Here is a 19,835-nt window from a genome sequence, read left to right on the forward strand (position 1 = left end):
TTTATTTTTGTATTTCATGTTAGTTTAGCGCAGTTTAGTTTTGCTCCAATGTTTGGTTACATTGTTCTATTATGCTGAAGAATAAGCTTCAATATGCCAATTTTGTAATACAGTGATACCATGATCACCCTTGTAAACCTATTTATTTTATTTTATTTTATTATAAAAGAATGAATAAATAAATCAATAAAATTTCCCAATTCTATGCCAACTATCATCCTTGTAAAGGCTTCATTGATTGGCCTCCATGGTGTAAAACTATACAAATATAATAGAAATTTTAAAAAAATGACATCTATAAATTGTAATATTCATTTATATAATACAATTTTTCTAGAATACTAAATGCTGTAAAAAATTTTGTTAGTTCATGATTCCTAAAGCATTAACTAAATTAGTGTTTTCACCTTACTGCAGTATTTCCATGAGTGAAATATCTTAATGGGCTTCTTACCCACAGGTGACATCTCAGGTACACTAGCCGTGTAGGGCCCTTCTAGAAACTTTGGCTCATTGTCGTTGATGTCCTGCACTTTGATGACAAACTCTGACTCTGGTTCCAGCGGTCGGTTGGTCTCGATGTCCACCGCTTGAGCTCGTAGCGTATAGTAAGGCTTCTCCTCTCGATCCAGACTACGTAAAGCGTGTATGTCCCCGGTGATCTGGTCAATGGTGAAGATGGTTCCAGCGCCCTCGCCTGAGAGAGTGTATTTCACTGCACTCTCCCCTTTATCCAAATCAGTGTGCAACTAAATAAGGGAAAAGAAAGAGAAAAGAATTATATAATATGCATCTAGAATACACTGAGTGGTCAAAATGTTGCAAAATGACCATATGTCTGGAGTTGCAAAACATTGCCTTATTTGTTTCAGAGTATGTTTTAATTCAGTTAGTGGAAGAAAGCAGTGAATTGAAATGAAGCGTGCTAAATTACAAAATGTTATAACTGCAAGTGAAGAATCAATGTAGACGCAGATTACAGTACTTACACAGATAAGAATAGCTTGTATAATGTTTAAACTTTACATAAGAGTCTGGAAGTTTATAATGTAATTATTTCTGACAGAAAACTTTAGTGTTTAGTCACTGACGTTGCACTTCAGCATACTTAAAAAGATTTTCTTTTGATTTGAACTCTGAGGATCTGATTTGCTATGTTAGCCTGCAGGTAGATGAACCTGACCTAAATCTATCTGCACAGTATGTTGCGTGTCTTCTCTCTGTTTTTCGCTTTGCCCAAATCCCTCTCATTATTTATTTATTTATTTTATGTATTTATTTATCCCCCTGATTTCCAGCCCTCAAGCTAAATTTTACAGCAGACTTCTCATATTTTCTGGTTTGCTGTGCTAGTCTGTAAAACTGACTGATGGTAGCAAAATTTTGATTTGAAATCATTTTGATAATATTTTCAATTTCAGTCAATATCTATGACTACCAGGTTTTATGAATTTGTTTATTTTTTATTAATTATTTGAATTTTTAATTTAATTTTAATTTTTATTTGGAAAATAAATTGTATTTTATTTTATTTTGCAGCAGTTCTATACATTTCATTCTGTTTCTGTATTCAATTCTACATTCAAACGTACACCACATTTGCTGCATCATAAATTCAGTTCAATCCAGTTTCATTTGCATTAAGGTGAATTGCGTTTGAATGCAGACAAATCAGTAATATGGTATTAATTTTGTGTATCAGTGCTGTACAGCCTCATTAATCATATGCATGTCTCTCATCTGAGGGAGCATCAATCAAAGATTTTGCCGAAGTTGAGACAGTCAAGACAGTCAAAAAAAAAAGCTTTTGTTTTCCCCAATCTGCATAATATCTAGAGCGCACCGTAAATCAGAAACAGAGCTTAATTATCAGCCTGCTTCATTGTCATATATCTGCTCATTCAGAAATGAATAAAAAGAAAGAGAATAGAGGTACAGAAAAGAAAAGGGAGATTTTCAAAAGGGCTAAAACTCGGCAATCACTTTAGTAATAACTAGAAGTGAAAAAGTTAGGTGATACTAATTAAAAATCAAATTAGCATAACAATAGAAATCAATTACACAAACGGGATTCATGTACCGACTGGGTCCTTGAGAAACCTCACGAATATCTACATACAAGTGGTGAGAACATATTGTTTCTCTTTGATAAGTTCAGGCAAAACAGAACACAAACCGGACTAAGCAGCCTTTCCAGATGCTCATTACATTCTCAGAAGAAACACGCTTGCTCTTTTTTTTTTTTCACACACGCACGACAAGTACAAACCGTTTAGCATAAACTGACAAGCACATAAGAGTGATAAAGTGAGAAATATGTGTTTACATGCAAAATTCTGCCAAATTAGAAAAAAAATAGCAAGGGAGAAATAGAAAGCATGGAGAGGTTGAGTGCATACTAGGGTTGTCACGATTCCTCAATTCCTTTCCAGTACTGGATTTAAAAAAAAAAATACCGGAAGTGGTGCATTCCATGGACAGGAGTTTTTCAAGGCTGCATGATATATTAAACCTATTTAAAAATCACAATAAAGCATAATGGGTTACTTGCGTGCATCTCACAGCAGCTCCGTTCACAGTAAATGCTGCTCCACACAAACGTTATCGTTTACATGTGTGGAGCTTCTCACATTCCATCTCTGCATATTGTTGTGAGTTTCAGTTTATTTTTACATTCATCTGGGAACGCCATTTCATCAGATTTGTTAGCTAAACCATGTATAAACCTATGCAAAGGCAGGAGAATACATTAGTATCTTCTTCAGGCAGTTCATCGCGATTTCAAAATAGAGCATGGGAATCTACGTCACTGCGCATTGCATTCTGGGTAGTCGCTGCCATGTTTTAGGACACGCTAAATAGTGTAAAATCACTAGAGGAAAAACGACTGAATTTGCGTTAATATTTTTAAGAGCTACTTGCACTTGCTTAGAATAAATGTACTAATATTGGAATCCATTGCGTTCATTCGAGCACTCAGTCGTGTGACCAGAACACGACACACTCACAGAAATCATACGGCCGCCTTTTACTGTACCACACACAGGACCGAATTAATTTCCCTTTTGCAGTTTTTAATAACTAGGTGGCACTGATATATCTACCAGATAAAATAAACACACCATAGCTTGATCTCAGCCAGTTGATCATGTAAGTGAACCACCGCTCTGCACATTTTGTGTATATCTCGGATGTCTGTTCTATACAAAAGTAAGTGCCCTGCGAACTTTAAATATTCCGCCCTGATTACAGTTCGAAGACAGCGTATATGTTCCATGCAACGAGCATTAAAGTGTGCAAGGCATGAATTTAAATTGCATTTATTTACAGAGGTATATTATGTCACACTTCTCTAGTAAGTTTAGTCTGTGTGTGAATATGATGCAGGTGGTGGCATAGTGCAAATCCATGAATGAATATTCCCAAGTAAAGTAAATTTCGATTACCACTGCTCAAGGAGTGGGGAGCAATAAACATTGCGTAGGGACCATGTTAATCGGATCACAGTTCAGTCATGGAGCTCTCTTTGAACTAGCTGGTTATATGAATCAGGTTAACTAAGAGAGGCATTTGCAATATACGCAGAGCGACAGTATTTTCATTAAGAGATGAAGTGAAATAAGTTTTACTGGACTTAAATTAAACAAATACACAATTTATTACAAATAAGGCTGCTGAACAGTAAATCAGATGAGTTGCTTTATGAATAAAGCCAGTGATCGAAATGAGTCATATCACATATTAAATTACATTTCCAAATGTGTTATTCACAGCATGAGCACTTACAAATTCATGTGGATCGGAAATTATAAAACTGTAATAAATAATAAATACAAACTACAAAGCCAGATTTTGAAGTTAAAGCATAAAATTGCGCTTCATTTTAGATCCATTCTCCACTCATGACAGCAGATATGGCAGTTCATGTCACAGCAAGCGTTCTCCATTCTAATGTGTTTTTAAATGTACAATATAAATTTTAACATTCGCTATTACCCAGTCAAGCCATGTGCAGTCATTTGTTATAATGCGTAGCGTAAGTTAGCTCTATTTTAACAGTTTTGATCAAACCATGTGATTACTTGCTCTTGATACTTTATTAACTAATTATTATTGCCTCATTGCTATTGTATTTTAAGTCATTTTAAAGGCTATTGTTCACTTAAAATTATAAGTATTATGTTCACAATATTAATTCAAATGATCTGATTACTCAATTAGAATAATCAACCAATTACTCAATTACAAAAATAATAAAGGTATTTTAAGAATCTTTTTGAATATTTATTATCGCACAGATCTGCCTGCCTTTTCTTTCTTTCTTTTTCTTTTTTGTTTTTAATTTTAAATATTTTTGCCTTTGTAAAGAAATAGTTGATCCAAAAAAAAAAAAAAAAAAAACATGCTAAAAATGTACTCAACCGAAGGCCATCCAAGTTGTAGATAAATGTATTTCTTCATGGGAACAGATTTAGAGATTTTTTTGGTTATTATATCACTCACTCACCAGTGGATCTTTTGCAGTGAACGGGTGCCAAATGAGAGTCCAAACAGCTAATAAAAACATTGCAATAATCCACAAACCACCAGTTAACATCTTGTGAAATAAAAAGCTGTGTTTTTAACTTCTGGCCTCTATCCTTAATATTGCTATCTCCACTGAAAAAGTCATCTTGTCTGAATCAGGAGAGAAATATGCACAGGTCAAGCACTGTTTACACGTGGAAACAGCTCAAAACATTTCTAAACAAATATGTTTGTAGATTTTGATGTCAGAGGACAACAGGGGATGGCATGCAGCTTTTCGCTTCACAAGACATTAAATGATGGACTGAAGTCGTGTGGATTACTTGGATTATTGTGATGTTTTTATCAGCTGCTTGGACTCCCCTTCTGGCGGCACCCATTCACTACAGAGGCTCCACTGGTGAGCAAGTGATATATTTCTTCAGATGAAGAAAAACTTGTCTTCTACTTGGATGGCCTGAGGGTGAATACATTGTCACAGTTCATTTTTTGGGTGAATTATTCCCAATTTTTGAAGCTTTCTTAAATAAAAATGCTTTTTATTTCAACAAATAGAAAATTACATTGCAATTTATGTCTTCATGCATCAGCTTTGCAAATAGTGCCAGTATATAAAAAGGCTTAGATTCCTCTATTATGCTATTTTCAGCTTAAATATCTCAAGTAAAGATAAGCACTGGATTTTACATGTTATTGTCTCAGTCAACAGGTGCTGAGAGAGCAACAGTCAAATACTGGCCTGCTCTCACAATAGGGACAATTAGAGGCCTGTTCAACCGCCTGCGGATTCAATAGGGTCCTAATATACTGGAGGAATAAATAAAGGCTCTATTATCATTCGGAGCCATAAGCGAAGAATCAACCTGTCAAAATGACTTCTTCAGCAGTCCTTTTAGTGGTTACACAACCAGTAATTATTAAAAGCTGTAATTCTTTCAGAGAGGATCAAGAGAAGCGTTTTTAAAAATGTGTCTGCCCCCTATTTATAGTGTTTTCAAAGCCCTGAGCAGATCTCATTGATCTGTTAGTGTGCTTATCTTAATGATATGTGTGGTTTATAAGCTCAGCTCTCTACATGTGTGTTTCTGTGTTTAAGTGTGTGCATGATCATACGGTTCTCTACATGGTGTCTGTCCAGTAATTAAATGCATGTTTGGTTTGCAAAGGATATGTCAGGATATTTCTTACACACTAGGATACCGAAACCCCTTGAGGACCAGCGTTCCTGCACACTCGCTGCATGCTAATATAGTCAGACCGGCCCTAAACACTCAGCCAATTCAGTTAAATAAATACATTCCCCAGTGTGCAAGGAGGCTGAGGAAACCAGCACTAGAGTCATTTGCTTCAAACCCTTATGAGCGTATATGTGTTTATGGATCTGTTTATGTGTTTATGGATGTGAAAAGGCAGACATCTGCGCAAGAGGATAAATATATGACTCTGTGTGTGTGGTACGGATCCATGATCCATTAGAGGTGGGTGGTGTGACCAAAATCTTATATCATATGTATATATATATATATATATATATATATATATATATATAAATCACAAAATATATGTGAATATGAAAGCCCATTTCTGCCACTGAATAAAAGTTTTTAAAAAAGGTTATTGCAACTCGTTATCTCACAATTATGACTTTTTTCATCAGAATTGCGTGATACAAACTCTTAATTCAGACTTCTTTTTTCTCAGAATTGTGAGATATAAACTTGCAATTTTGAGTTATGAAATCAGAATTATTAGATATACTTACAATTCTGACTTTTTTTTCTCACAAATGCAAGCTTTTATCTTGTAATTCTGATTTTTTTTTTCTCACAATTGCAAGTTTATGTCTTCCAGTTCAGAATTGTGAGATGTAAACTTGCAATCGTTCGAAAAAAGTCAGAATTGTGAGATAAAAAGTCACCTTTTTTTAATAGATTATTATATATATATTATTATATATATATATATATATATATATATATATATATATATATATATATATATATATATATATATATATTTATATATATTTATAATTTGGAAGAAGTCTCTCTTGCTTGCTAAGGCTGCATTTATTTAATTAAATGTACAGTAAAAACAGTAATATTTTGAAATATTTTTACTATTTACAATAACTGCTTTCTATGTGAATATATTTTAAAATGTAAATTATTGCTGTGATGCAAAGCTACTTATTACTCCAGTCTTTAGTGTTACATGATCCTTCAGTAAAATATGCTAATTTGGTGCTCAATTATTACTGATGCTCAATTATTAATAAATGTTCTCAGTTATTTATAATGTTTTTACTAATATCAAATTTTTGCTGCTTAATATGTCTAAAACTGTGATTCATTTTCTTTCAAAAAAGTTATGAGGAACAGCATTTATTTTAAATATAAATCTTTAAGAACATTAAAAATGTCTACTGTTACTTATGATCATTTTAATGCATCCTTTTTTTACACAAGACTTTTTAATGGTATTTTTCAGAATTATTTGATAAATAAACGTTTAAAAAGAATAGCATTTATTCAAAATTGATTTTTTTTCTAACAATATAATTCAGGATCATGTGACAATGACAAATGGAGTAATATTGCTGAAAATTCAGCTTTTCATCACAGGAATAAATTACATTTTAAAATATATTTACTTTCATAGAAAACTGTTATTTTACATTGAAATAATATTTCACAATATTACTTTTTTGCTGTATTTTTAATAAAATAAATGCAGCCTTAATGAGCAAAAGAAACTTAAAAAAAAAACAAAAAAACAATATTACTAATCCCAAACTTTTGAATGCCATTGTGAATATAAGAGAATATAAGAGACTTCTTTCAAAATCATTACTAATTCTAAATTATTCCAAACTTTTGACCAGTTGTATAAAAATCATCAGTTGCTGTAGGAATGGCTGTGTTCGGTGAGGAATATTCATAAATAGGTATGTTGAGATCTGGATATGTGTTTTACAAACATTATGTCTATAGTGTTGACAAAAATAGGAGAATGGAACCAGGTCTGTGTTTGTTTTGTTAGAATATGTGTGTTTTTGAGTGATGGGGCAGAGCCATAGTGTTTGTATTTTGTGTTTGTCACATTTCTGATGCTCTGGGGTGCAGATTCACTGGAAACCATGAAATCGGTCTCACACTCCTGTAGTTTGTCGTACAGTTCGCTGTTTGATTATGTGGTACAGAGGAAGCGTGATAGAGTTTTTTGTGAGTCTTGTTTTTGCTCATGAGGTGGAATACTGACGTGCTTCCGTGTGTGTGTGTGAGTGTTTTATGAAACAAACACACCAGCCCCGACAGATGGAAGCAGTCTCAGGTGGATAAACGGCTGATCTAATCACAAGCAATTAAGGAATACTACATTGTACTTCCGCATCAAAACTGCAGCAATGCACTTACATAACTAACAAAAGAAAAGAGGAAAAGCTGCCTATAAACAATCAGTCAAAGTCCATCAATCTCAAAGGACAAATCTGACAGTAGCTTTTACGGTATCTATTTATGGGCACTTTTCCCTTCAGGAATGCTAGACAAAGTCTGTTACACTTTTCTATACTTTTCCATCTCAAAGTTAATTTGTTTTAATATGTTTAAAGTAGAAGTCCACTTCCAGAAAACTCACAGATAATTTACTCACCCCCTTGTCATTCAAGATGTTCATGTCTTTCTGTCTTCAGTCGTGAAGGAATTATGGTTTTTGAGGAAAACGTTTCAGGATTTTTCTCCATATAATAGACTTCATTGGTGCCCCGATTTTGAACTTCCAAAATGTAGTTTAAATGCAGTTCAAAGGGCTCTAAACGATCCCAGCTGAGAAAGAAGGGTCTTATCTAGCGAAACGTTTGGTCATTTTTTTTTGGAAAATAAAAATTGTTATTTTTTTAAGCACAAAAGCTTGTGTAGCACAGGCTCTGGGATGCATGTTCATAACGCTACATACTATTGAATCACGTTGAAAGGTCACGCAGACCTACAGACCCAGTGTTTACAAAGCAAACACGCAAAGACTAAGAAAGTGTAAGTAAGCTTGTAAACGCTGTTTACAAACAAAAAGGTACAACAATGTCCTCCTCTCAAGTTGTAGGAGAAAATAAGATGTAGTTTTTCGCCATACTCAGTACACAGACGATGAACTTGCACGTGATTCGTAGTAGTGATGGGAAGTTCGGATCATTTTACTCACTTGGACCTTTGAGTCTCGTTCAGCAAAATGAACTAATCTTTTTTTTGAGTCATTTCGTTCATTTTAGCAAAATATAATTAAAATGTTACGTGTTACTTCCCTAACACATCTACTGCTTACACAAACGTTGATCACTCTACAAACAAGACAAAACTGTAATGCTATAAGAAAGAGAAAAGATGAATTCATTCTTTACCTGGGTCTTTAGTCTATGATTAGCTCACCTCACCTCTTATCTGACAAGTTTTCGGGTTTGAGTCATTCGTTCATCACGTGACAGCCCCATAAGATGAACGAACAACTCGAAAAACCCGAAGCCTCGAAACAGGTGAACTAATTCCTGTACAGAACCTAATAGGATGTTGTGCATGCGCGACTGAACGAATCACTCCCCGAGACGACTCGTTCTTCCCGAGTCACATTAAAGATTCGTTCAAAATGAAAGAATCGTTCAAGGATGACCCATTACTAATTTGTAGTATCATGGACGCACATCCCAGAGCCTGTGCTACACAAGCTTAAAAAGCATATAAATTTTTATTTATCTAAAAAATGACCGATCGTTTCGCTAGATAAGACTCTTCTTCCTCGGCTGGGATCATTTGGGCCCTTTGAAGCTGATTTTAAAAAGCACTTTGGAAGTTCAAAATCAGGGCACCAATGAAGTCCATTATATGGAGGAAAATCCTGAAATGCTTTCTTCAAAAACCATAATTTGACTGAAGACAGAAAAACATGAACATCTTGGATGACAAGGGGGTGAGTAAATTATTTGTAAATTGTTGTTCTGGAAGTGGACGTTTTTGGACTTCTTTGTTTTCTGGCTAATTTTTAATCTCAAGTGCTTTAGTGTCAAACATTGTTGTTCCTTTGGTATCCAAATACACCAATTTCTAAAAAACATTAGGCATGGTGGAAAAGATTTCACAACTAGGGGAAGGCATAATTGGTTCTATTTTTTTCAGAATAATTTGCAAATAAATTATTAGGTGCATAGATTTATAGCTTTAAAACCACAGTCATTTGTATTTTATAATGAATTTTAACAAACTTTTTTCCTTTTCTATTTTCATATTTTAATGAAATTCTGTTTTTGGGGACAGTAGAATATTTTCAGAAAAGGCATGTGAAAAGTTGCAAACAAACAATGAACAGAAGTGATCTTAATTTTTGTATTTCCCTGATATGTTATGGCTTGTAAATTAAAAATTACTTTCATAACTATCATAATATGTACATTATCATTCAGAGGTTTGGGGTCAGCATGTTTTTTTATTTAATGAAATTAATAATTTAATTTAGTGAGAATGGAATACATTAAATCAGGAGTGAAATATAATGTTACAAAAGAAATATATATTTTAAATAAATACTCTTTTATTTTGAACGTACTATAAATGCATAGATGTATATCATGGTTTTCACAAACATATTGAAATTTAGGCATATAATTTATAGCTCTAAAACCAGAGTCATTCATATTTTTATGATGAATTTTCACAAACAAATTTTTCAAAGTCTGTTTTGGGGACAATAAAATATTTGCATAAAAGGCATGTGAAAAGTTGCAAACAAATAATGAACAGAAGTGATTATATGCTTTTTATTAAATAAATTAATATTTTAATTCATTGAGAATTAAATCAATTTAATCAAAGTTGAAATATAATGTTACAAAAAAAATGTATTTCAAATAAACACTCTTATTTTTTTACTTTCTGTACACGCATAGATGTATGTCATGGTTTTCAAAAACATTTTTAGCAGCACAACAATATATATATATATATATATATATATATATATATATATATATATATATATATATATATATATATATATATAGCACAATAGTACTGTCTTTACTGTGTTTTAGATCAAATAAATGTAACCTTGATAAGCATGAAAGATCTTTTAAAAACATTAAAAACTTTTGAATGGTTCATGATATTCTGTGCAACTTCCACTGTAAAAATGATAATTGTGGTCACTGATGGCTGACATCAGCAACATCTGTAAAAAAAAAAAAAAAAAATAATAATAAAATAAAATAAAAATCAGCCTGGTTGTCGTAGTGATATTTAGCATTTTAATTATGTGCAATTTATAAAAAGTACCAGCTTGCAATTAATTAACTGATGCAAGATAGCCAAGCTTTAATGCTTCTACACATGACAGATGAGCATGTCTTTTTCCCTTGCCTATATCTAAATTACGCCAGAAATATGGATCATAGTTCAAAATATTAATAAGCTATATGAACAGGTTGAAGGAAAAGTGTTAAAAGGCAATTTTACTTTCAAGCCAGTAATATCAGCTCACTCTGAATTCATCTGGCCTCAATGCAAAGAGTGAGCTGTACTGCTAGGAACATTAGCGTTTTTTAACCATCCTCGGTGCACTTCGAGCAGAAATCTCATTATTATAAAAGTTGGATTAAAATATGTAGAAGGTATTATATTGGCAGTGCAGATAAATGACAGCATTATTCCCTTTTTTCTTAACCAACTTATGCCAACGCATTTGTCATCTGTGGCATACGTTAACACTGCAAATGTCTTCATTTCTAAATTCATTCAGAATGGTCCGTTGTATTGCTAGCATTTTGCATGCATAATTTGGGCCAGAGTTATCCGTACAAATGACTTCACATCTGCAAAATTAGTTTGGCATCAGGTTTTTGTGAGCTAAACGGCATGCGCTTTGGGAGAGGTGAGGTTACTGCAGTCTGATTGTTTCTAGTGTTGGATTATTGCGGTGCTTGGGTTTCTTGCATGCAACTGACACCATTTTATGGTCATTTTGGATCATAGTTCTTCAAATGTAATCATGAGTTTGGATTAAGTAACCTTTAAACTGGATTCAGCGTAATACTGAAGGCATTGATTGCCTCTGCAGTGTCTATTATGAAGGATTGCGTATCGCACAATGCTGCACACGAACATGAAGGAGCTGTCATGTTTAGAGCTATTGAAAAACATGTTTTCTATAGAAACCAATTGTAAGTAGAACAATTCCACAAGACAAACTTTGAATGTTGGCATGACAACAATAGACAGTAAGCACTGAGTTTTGAAGGTTATATTTCCCTTGTATATATTTGAGGACTTCCATACAGCATTATGGTATTGTATGGGATAAACGGACAGAAATTTTCAATAGAATATAGACAATTTAAAGGACTATTGTATCTTCCACTACAGGAAAACCATAAGCCTGACTAGTGTCAAAATGTTTAGCTGATATAGTACGTGTCAAAACAGGTTTATACCAGTTTTGAAAGGTGTAGCTTGATAAAAGTTGGTGTTGTTACAATTATAACAATTTAGGGGAAGTCTGTAGGCTTTTTGTTTTGCGTTTTTTCTTTGTTTTTTTCTTTTTTTGTAATATATTTTGATCACAAGCCACAAGGTAGAAATAATTACAGTCAGAAGTTTCATTGGACGTCTATGAAGTTTCACAAAAATTTTAGTGGAAATTTTGTTAATTTCATCCACCCATCTATTGTCATCTAAGGATCCATCCATCCATCCACTGCTATCTAAGGATCCATCTATCTATCCATCCACCCATCTCTTGTCATCTAAAGATCCATCCATCCATCTTGTCATCTAAGCATGCATCCATTCATCTATTCATCTGTTGTCGTCTAAAGATCTTCCCATCCATCCATCTATCTATTGTCATCTAGGGATCCATCCATGTGTCCATCTATTGTCATCTAAGGATCCATCCATCCATCCATCCATCCATCCATCCATCCATCCATCCATCCATCCATCTATTGTCATCCATCCATCCATCCATCCATCCACTGCCACCTAAGGATCCATGCATCCATCCATCTATTGTCATCTATGGAGCCATCCATCCATCCATCCCTCCATCCATCCAGACACTGTCATCTAAGGATCCATCCATCCATCTATTCATCTGTTGTCATCTAAGGAGCCATCCATCCATTTATTGTCATCTAAGGATCCATCCAAACATCCATCTTTTGTCATCCATCCATCCTCTGCCATCTATGGATCGATCAGTCCATCCATCCATCCATCCATCCATCCATTGCCATCTAAGGATCCATCCATCCATCCATCCATCCATCCATCCATCCATCCATCCCTCCATCCATCCAGACACTGTCATCTAAGGATCCATCCATCCATCTATTCATCTGTTGTCATCTAAGGAGCCATCCATCCATTTATTGTCATCTAAGGATCCATCCAAACATCCATATTTTGTCATCCATCCATCCTCTGCCATCTATGGATCGATCAGTCCATCCATCCATCCATCCATCCATCCATTGCCATCTAAGGATCCATCCATCCATCCATCCATCCATCCATCCCTCCATCCATCCATACACTGTCATCAAAGGATCCATCCATCTATTTGTCTACTGTCATCTAAGGATCCATCCAACCATCCATCTTTTGTCATCCATCTATCCACTGCCATCTAAGGATACATCCATCCATCCATCCATCCATCTATGGTCATCCATCCACCCATCGCCATTTAAGGATTCATCAATCCATCCATCCATCCATCCATTGCCATCTAAGGATTCATCCATCCATCCATCCATTGCCATCTAAGGATTCATCCATCCATCTATCCATCTATTGTCATCTAAGGATCCATCTATCCATCCATCCATCCATCCATCCATCCATCTACCCATCCATCTGTCTGTCCATCGCCATCTAAAGATCTATCCATCCATCCATCCATCCATCCATCGCCATTTAAGGATTCATCCATCCATCCATCCATCTATGGTCATGCATCCATCCATTGCCATCTAAGGATTCATCCATCCATCCACTGCCATTTAAGGATTCATCCATCCATCCATCCATCCATTGTCATCCATCCATTGCTATCTAAGGATTTATCCATCTATCCATTGTCATCCATCCATTGCCATCTAAGGATTTATCCATCCATCTATTGTCATCTAAGGATCCATCCTTCCGTCCGTCCATCCATCCATCCCTCCACCCATCCAACGCCATCTAAAGATCCATCCATCCATCCATCCATCGCCATCTAAAGATCCATCCATCCATACATCCATCCATTGTCAACTAAGGATTCATCTATCAGCCCCTCTCTTCCTGATCAGTTAGAATCTGTGCTAAGTTTGGTGGATTCTTCTTAAAATCTCTTGGAGAAATTACATTTACAAATGTTTGTCTCTTTTGAAAACTTTGCCCAAGTCTGATTTTGAGAAACCAATATAACCAATGCAGCAACAATTGTGACTGCCCTGTGCTCGCATTGTTTATAAGCAGTACCTCATTTTATGAAACATCTGAGCCAGAGCATTATGTGTAGCATGGCATCCCCACAGCATTACCGTTCATCACACTACAGGGCTGTAAACAGTCTTATCAGGTGCACATTTCCAATCATGCTCGAGTCTCATTAAATGCACACAGCTGACCTCTCTTTTAACCCAGTTATGTCGTTAGACACACACAGGTAAAGATTGGCCTGTTTAAGATAAGCTCTCCAGCGCAAAATCCATTATTATCTGCTGCTGTTTGCTGTCAGCCTGCAAGGTCAACCCTAGATGAGGAATTCAGAAGAGGCTCAATCTAGCTTGGAACAAATTTGGTGCAGAAGCAGCACTTCTGATCCCAGCAAGGTCAAGTATTACTCGAGTGCTCAAGTGTACTGCTGCATTCTGGGTACTAGACTATCCATACTGGTATAGAATTATCTCTCCTGAACGCATGTAGCTCTATTCATTTGGACTTGGGACAAAAAGCATTTATGAGCAATGATATTTTACAGCCTAATGCCTAAATACACATGACCCCAATAGGGGTCTACTTTCATTTTAGAGAGAATTTGACTGGATATAATATTTTTTTGGTCCATTTTTCTGTAAGAGAATGACTTCTAAATGTGCTAAAAGTAAACTTTCAGCCTACAGCATGTAGATTACATTAAAACCTCTATGTCAGTCTTTGCGAGGAACACATCTATAGTGCATGGTGTGCTTGACCATAAATAAGCCCAGTTAAGTGATCCATAGCAATGGCTCTCAAAACCTCTGTTAATGCTTTAGACATGCTTGGTGAAGAGAGTGAATGGATAATTACAGTGTGTCTTGCAGGGTCTATGTACATGGTAACCTTGATTAGTGTACAGGTCACTGGAGAGATTCTGTCTGGTCATTTGACGCTGATTACTGGAGAGAGCAGTCTGTGATTGCATTATGGGACTCTTACTGCAGCTGCTGTGTATTTATGGAGTGTGTTGTATATTTAAAGGGACAGTTTAACCATTTAGCTTATGAACGAAGGGATCAGATTGAAGGGATGGATGATATTGTGTATAAATTGTGCATATAATTGTGCATATTCTCTTTTATTTCAAACTTAACATTAAACAATGTTCCTAACCCATTTTACTTCTGTAATGTGACATTTCTGAGCGAAATTATATATTCAATGAGGAAAAAAAAGTAGGGCAGTACTAGATTTGATCCTTTGGGAATTGATTGGATTTTGAAAAGTGGTGTTTCATACTAGATTGCGTCCGAAACACTACCAGCACTCAAGTTTTGATGAGGTTTTTCGTCTGTATGAGGCTGAAGGTCAAGTTCAGCAAGAACATCATGTTAACCTGATCTAGTTACTGAATCTATTGTTATTTTCTAGTTTGTAAAAAGGTTATTTTTCAAAGTTGTAAATAAACAGCATTTAAGTATGTTTTACAGCAAAATACAGTACTATTTTAGTCTTTCTACTTCAAAATTCATGTTTAATTCCATGTGTTACTTGCTGTTATTGAAATTTACTAGCAGTTTAGAAGCGAAAGTGGTTTCAAAGTAAATCCTACATCAATTATTTTTTGTGTATTACATTAATGTTAAGTTAGGTCAAGGCTGCAGTACTTAAAACAGTAGTATTATTTTATTTTATCATTTTATTTAATTTTTTATTGCAGTGCATTGCATTGCGTTGCTTCTGGTTAACCTAATTTCTGTAAAGTGTATTAGTCTGCTCCTTTTTTCATTTTGGGACAATGTGCACTGATTAATTTTCCATATCAATAAGACCATAAGCATGTATTAATAACATAAATAGGCTCAGTTTGTGATTTCATATTGATGTTGAAGTCGTATCATGCAGCGTACTTCCATTCATCTGTGCTTATCTCTGTAAAAACATATTCTCTTTTTTTGCATCCTTTCCTGGTAAACAACTCACTTGACTCGCATGCACAGATCCGTGTCTTCATAAGTTATGTTGAAAAGATCTGAGAGCTAATGATAGGTTGCCTCAGACAGATGAGATTGCAGTCGTTTCGGGGAATTAATCTGAGAATAGGTGGTGGGAAGAGATGAGGTGGACGTGGGTGTCAATAACACAATGGGAGCGAGTAAGTGTCGACCTGTCAGCCAGAAAGAGCTCGCGTAAACAAGCTGTAAAATGGATGGCCTTTCTAGAAAATGCATTATGGTATTTAAATGAGAGAGACCTTTCTGATGGAAGCATTTTCTAAAGTTTTTCTAAAGGAAAATATACGCCGAACTAGTATGCTGACAACTTGAATTTAGTAGACATGCAATGTAGTATACAACCTGGATATTTCACATTTTTGTTTTATCTTAATATTAAATGTTGTTGGATGAAAACAAGGCATTAGATTCTAAAACGCAATGGTAGATTTTTATTTTTGGGTGAACTGTTCCTTTAAGAAAAAGAGCACAACAGTGAAGCCGAAGGCAATGAAGAAGCTAAATGGTTTGTTGAAAAGCTGTTTGGATAGCAGCTGATGAACAGATTGTGCTGAGAAAGGCTGAAGATAAATGAAAGATGATGTCAGTGCAGGTAAAAAAAAAAAAAAACTGTGAGAATGGGAAGATCTGGAGCAGCTCTCACTTCTATCATTATTGGACTGAGTCTGTAAATACCCATCTCAAATTTTCCCATACAACACAGACATCTCCTTTAGACGGAGTGATTTTTTTCATTTATCAGGCGCTTTGTTAAGGGCACAGATCCTCTTCTGTGCTTTCTGTATGTATGGTTTCCTGTGCCTTTCTCACTAAAGCTTGCTGTGGGATGGACACACACACACAGAAAAAGCCCAGTCGGCTGCGTCTTTGTAAACACTGTATAAACCCTTGATCCGCTTGGGCCTCCTGATGATTCGTTTGTGCTCATCTGGGATTGAAATCCTCAGATATGAGGTGAATGTGATCCAGCTTAACTTTCTGAGAAGCTCCCTCTGCTTTAGAGTCAATATGAAATGCCGTTTGCAGCCGTAAACTGACATATTTCTGAACTGAACTAAATTTTCAGGTGTGTAAATGTACAGTTGAAGTCAAAAGTTCACATACACCTTGCAGAATCTGCAAAATGTCAATTATTTTACCAAAATAAGAGGGATCATACAAAATGCATGTTGTTTTGAGGGACTCATATGCAACTATTACAGTATGTTCAAATGCTCACTAATGCTCCAGAAAAACGATGCATTAAGAGCCGGGGGTGAAAACTTTTGAACAGAAAACTTTTTTCCATTTAGTGCTGCCCTTCAGAAGCTACAGAAGATACTCACATGTTTCCCAGAAGACAAAATAAGTTAAGTTTGCCCTGATCTTCAAATACCAAAAGTTTTCACCCCCTGGCTCTTGTGTTTCCTTTTAAAGCATCAGTGAGTGTTTGAACCTTCTGTAATAGTTGCATATGAGTCTCTCAGTTGTCCTCATTGTGAAAAGATGGGTCTCAATATCATACAGTCATTTTTGGAAACTATTAAAATACATGAAAATGCTGAAAAACCAAAGAATTTGTGGGACCTGAAGGATTTTTCTGAAGAACAGTGGGCAGTTTAACTGTTAGGACAAACAAGGGACTCATGAACTAAAAAAAAAAAAAAAAAAAAAAAAAAAATGTGGATCATTCAGGTAACAACACAATATTAAGAATCAAGTGTATGTAAACTTTTGAATGGGGCAATTTTTTTTATAAATGCAACTATTATTTTCTCTTGTGGACTATATGTAAACGTCTTTTATGTGAAATATCATATTCAGTTCAGGACTGCATGAAAAATAACATGCATTTTGTATGATCCCTCTTATTTTGGAAAAATAATTAACATTTTGCAGATTCTGCAAGGTGTATGCAAACTTTTGACATCAACTGGATATTTAAATATTTCTATCCAATTCTTTCCCCTGTTAGTGCATGTGTATAGAAGTAATTACTTTGTTTTGATACTTATAGTGTATATTTGGTTCATGTAAATACTCTATTGTTATTTAGGGGATTCTGTACTTTTCCTAAAGTATTATAGAGTATTAAATACTAACAGTCTTACTCAATTACTTTTCCAGTGCAATTATGGTATGTTCTTATTCCTTGCAATTTCATTTAGACATCATGAATTAAATCTTTTTAAGTTCAGTTTACAAGACAATCCGACGTATTTGGTCATAACTATGATAATTTGTCCTTGCGAAGAGACATTTCATTAGTCACCACCAGCCGTTTTGACCTAAAGCAATACATTTTAATCACTGTTGATGATGGACTGACTTTTATGGTCGCGGATGACTTCATAAACAACTATATTCAAATGTCAAACCATTCGAAAATCAGCTGTTGGTATAATAAATTCAAGTCATAAGTTTGAAAATATTGGATTCATTGTCCTAGAGACATAATCGGGACACAGAGGAAATTAGTATTAAATGGGTGTTTGTGCATCAAAGGCAAATCTCCACTGTGTAATGATTTCAGCAGTCAATTTCAAAAGGAATTAGGAAAAAACAGCATGTTGTTGTACCTAATATCTGTTTATGTTTTTAACTGCATGTAGATTTTTATTTTGTTACAGTACTCATAATTTAACAGGATTTTTATGTCTTTCCCATCTAGAATTAATTGGACTATTAAAAATATGTTCATTGCGTACAAATGAAGCCAGGTGGTTGCAAGGATGGGGTTAAAAAGTTTTTCATGATAGCTGAAAATGACTGTTTCAGAAGGACATTATTGCATTTTCATGCAACATTACAAAGACAATTTTTTTAATGCACTTCAATGAATCATGCACAGTAAGACCAGAAATGTGCATTAAGAAAGTAAATGGGGTTAATTTTGATTTCATGTTGACATAAAATGACACAGATATACACATCCTATCAAATTACTGTTGTATATTGGTTCATTTGCCTTTTAAAATTACAGCTATCAGATTTGAAAGGTTAGAAAGTGAGGTTGACTGATGGCACTTTGGCTAATGATGTCATAAATAACGTTACATTATAAAGTTGCTTAAACCCACCGACCTGTGTCTTTGAGATTATGTATAGTCTTTATTACGTTATTAGCTCAGATGATTGAAGAAAGAGGTGAATTGTGGGTGGTCATAAGTGACAGCGAGAGGAGGGTTTAATGGTGATTGAAAGGCTAAAGCAGGACAGTGAGAGGAAGAGAAAGAGAATTTGATTTACACTCAGCCGGGCGATTGCCTTTTTCCTGCGAGCAGACATTGCTCAACACCGAGGAGGGTAGCGCATTATTTAATTGCAGAATTGAGGCTTTGTTGCGGTATTCCCAAAGGCTCAATGAGGCTTTTATTCCTCCGTAATAAACGATAAAATGCTGATGTGTTCTAGAGTTTCGCCAGTATCTGGAGGCTGTGATGTTCTCATGCTCACAGCTTTTGCATAAACGCGTGCCGAAAAAAAAAAAAAAAAAAAAAAAAAAAAAAAAAAAAAAAAAATCCGCCTGCTGTTGCATATTATGTGTCAATCCATCAACTCTTCTGCTTGGAATGAATATTTTATGCTTGCAAAAATGTTATCTCATAAAATAAGATATCTATTTGGTCTCCAATGCCAAAATTCCCTGTCTACCACTGCAAAAAGTCATGTTATTTCTGTTATGTAGTGCATTTTAATGTCCCCGGTATTTGTTGTAATAGATAAAATATTAAACTCACAATTTTTAAAAATGGATGAATTTAAATCATTGCTCTACATTTGGGTATTGCCATTTTTGTCATTTTCAAACTTCTTTAACTCTTTCTATGCCGTTGATGGAATTTTCCGGGTTGTTATGTTA

General features: G+C 34.8%; 1 protein-coding gene across 1 annotated transcript in view; it reads right to left on the reverse strand.

The window, feature by feature from the left end:
• The window catches only part of LOC127174275 (cadherin-12), a 191,893-nt gene that overhangs the window by 75,271 nt on the left and 96,787 nt on the right, over positions 1 to 19,835 (reverse strand). Inside the window, exon 3 of the mRNA XM_051124636.1 lies at positions 455 to 749. Within this exon, the coding sequence (XP_050980593.1) occupies positions 455 to 749 (295 nt within the window). The remainder of the gene's footprint in view (positions 1 to 454; positions 750 to 19,835) is intronic.

The sequence above is a fragment of the Labeo rohita genome, chromosome 12 (genome assembly GCF_022985175.1).
Source record: "Labeo rohita strain BAU-BD-2019 chromosome 12, IGBB_LRoh.1.0, whole genome shotgun sequence".
Taxonomy (NCBI): domain Eukaryota; kingdom Metazoa; phylum Chordata; class Actinopteri; order Cypriniformes; family Cyprinidae; genus Labeo; species Labeo rohita.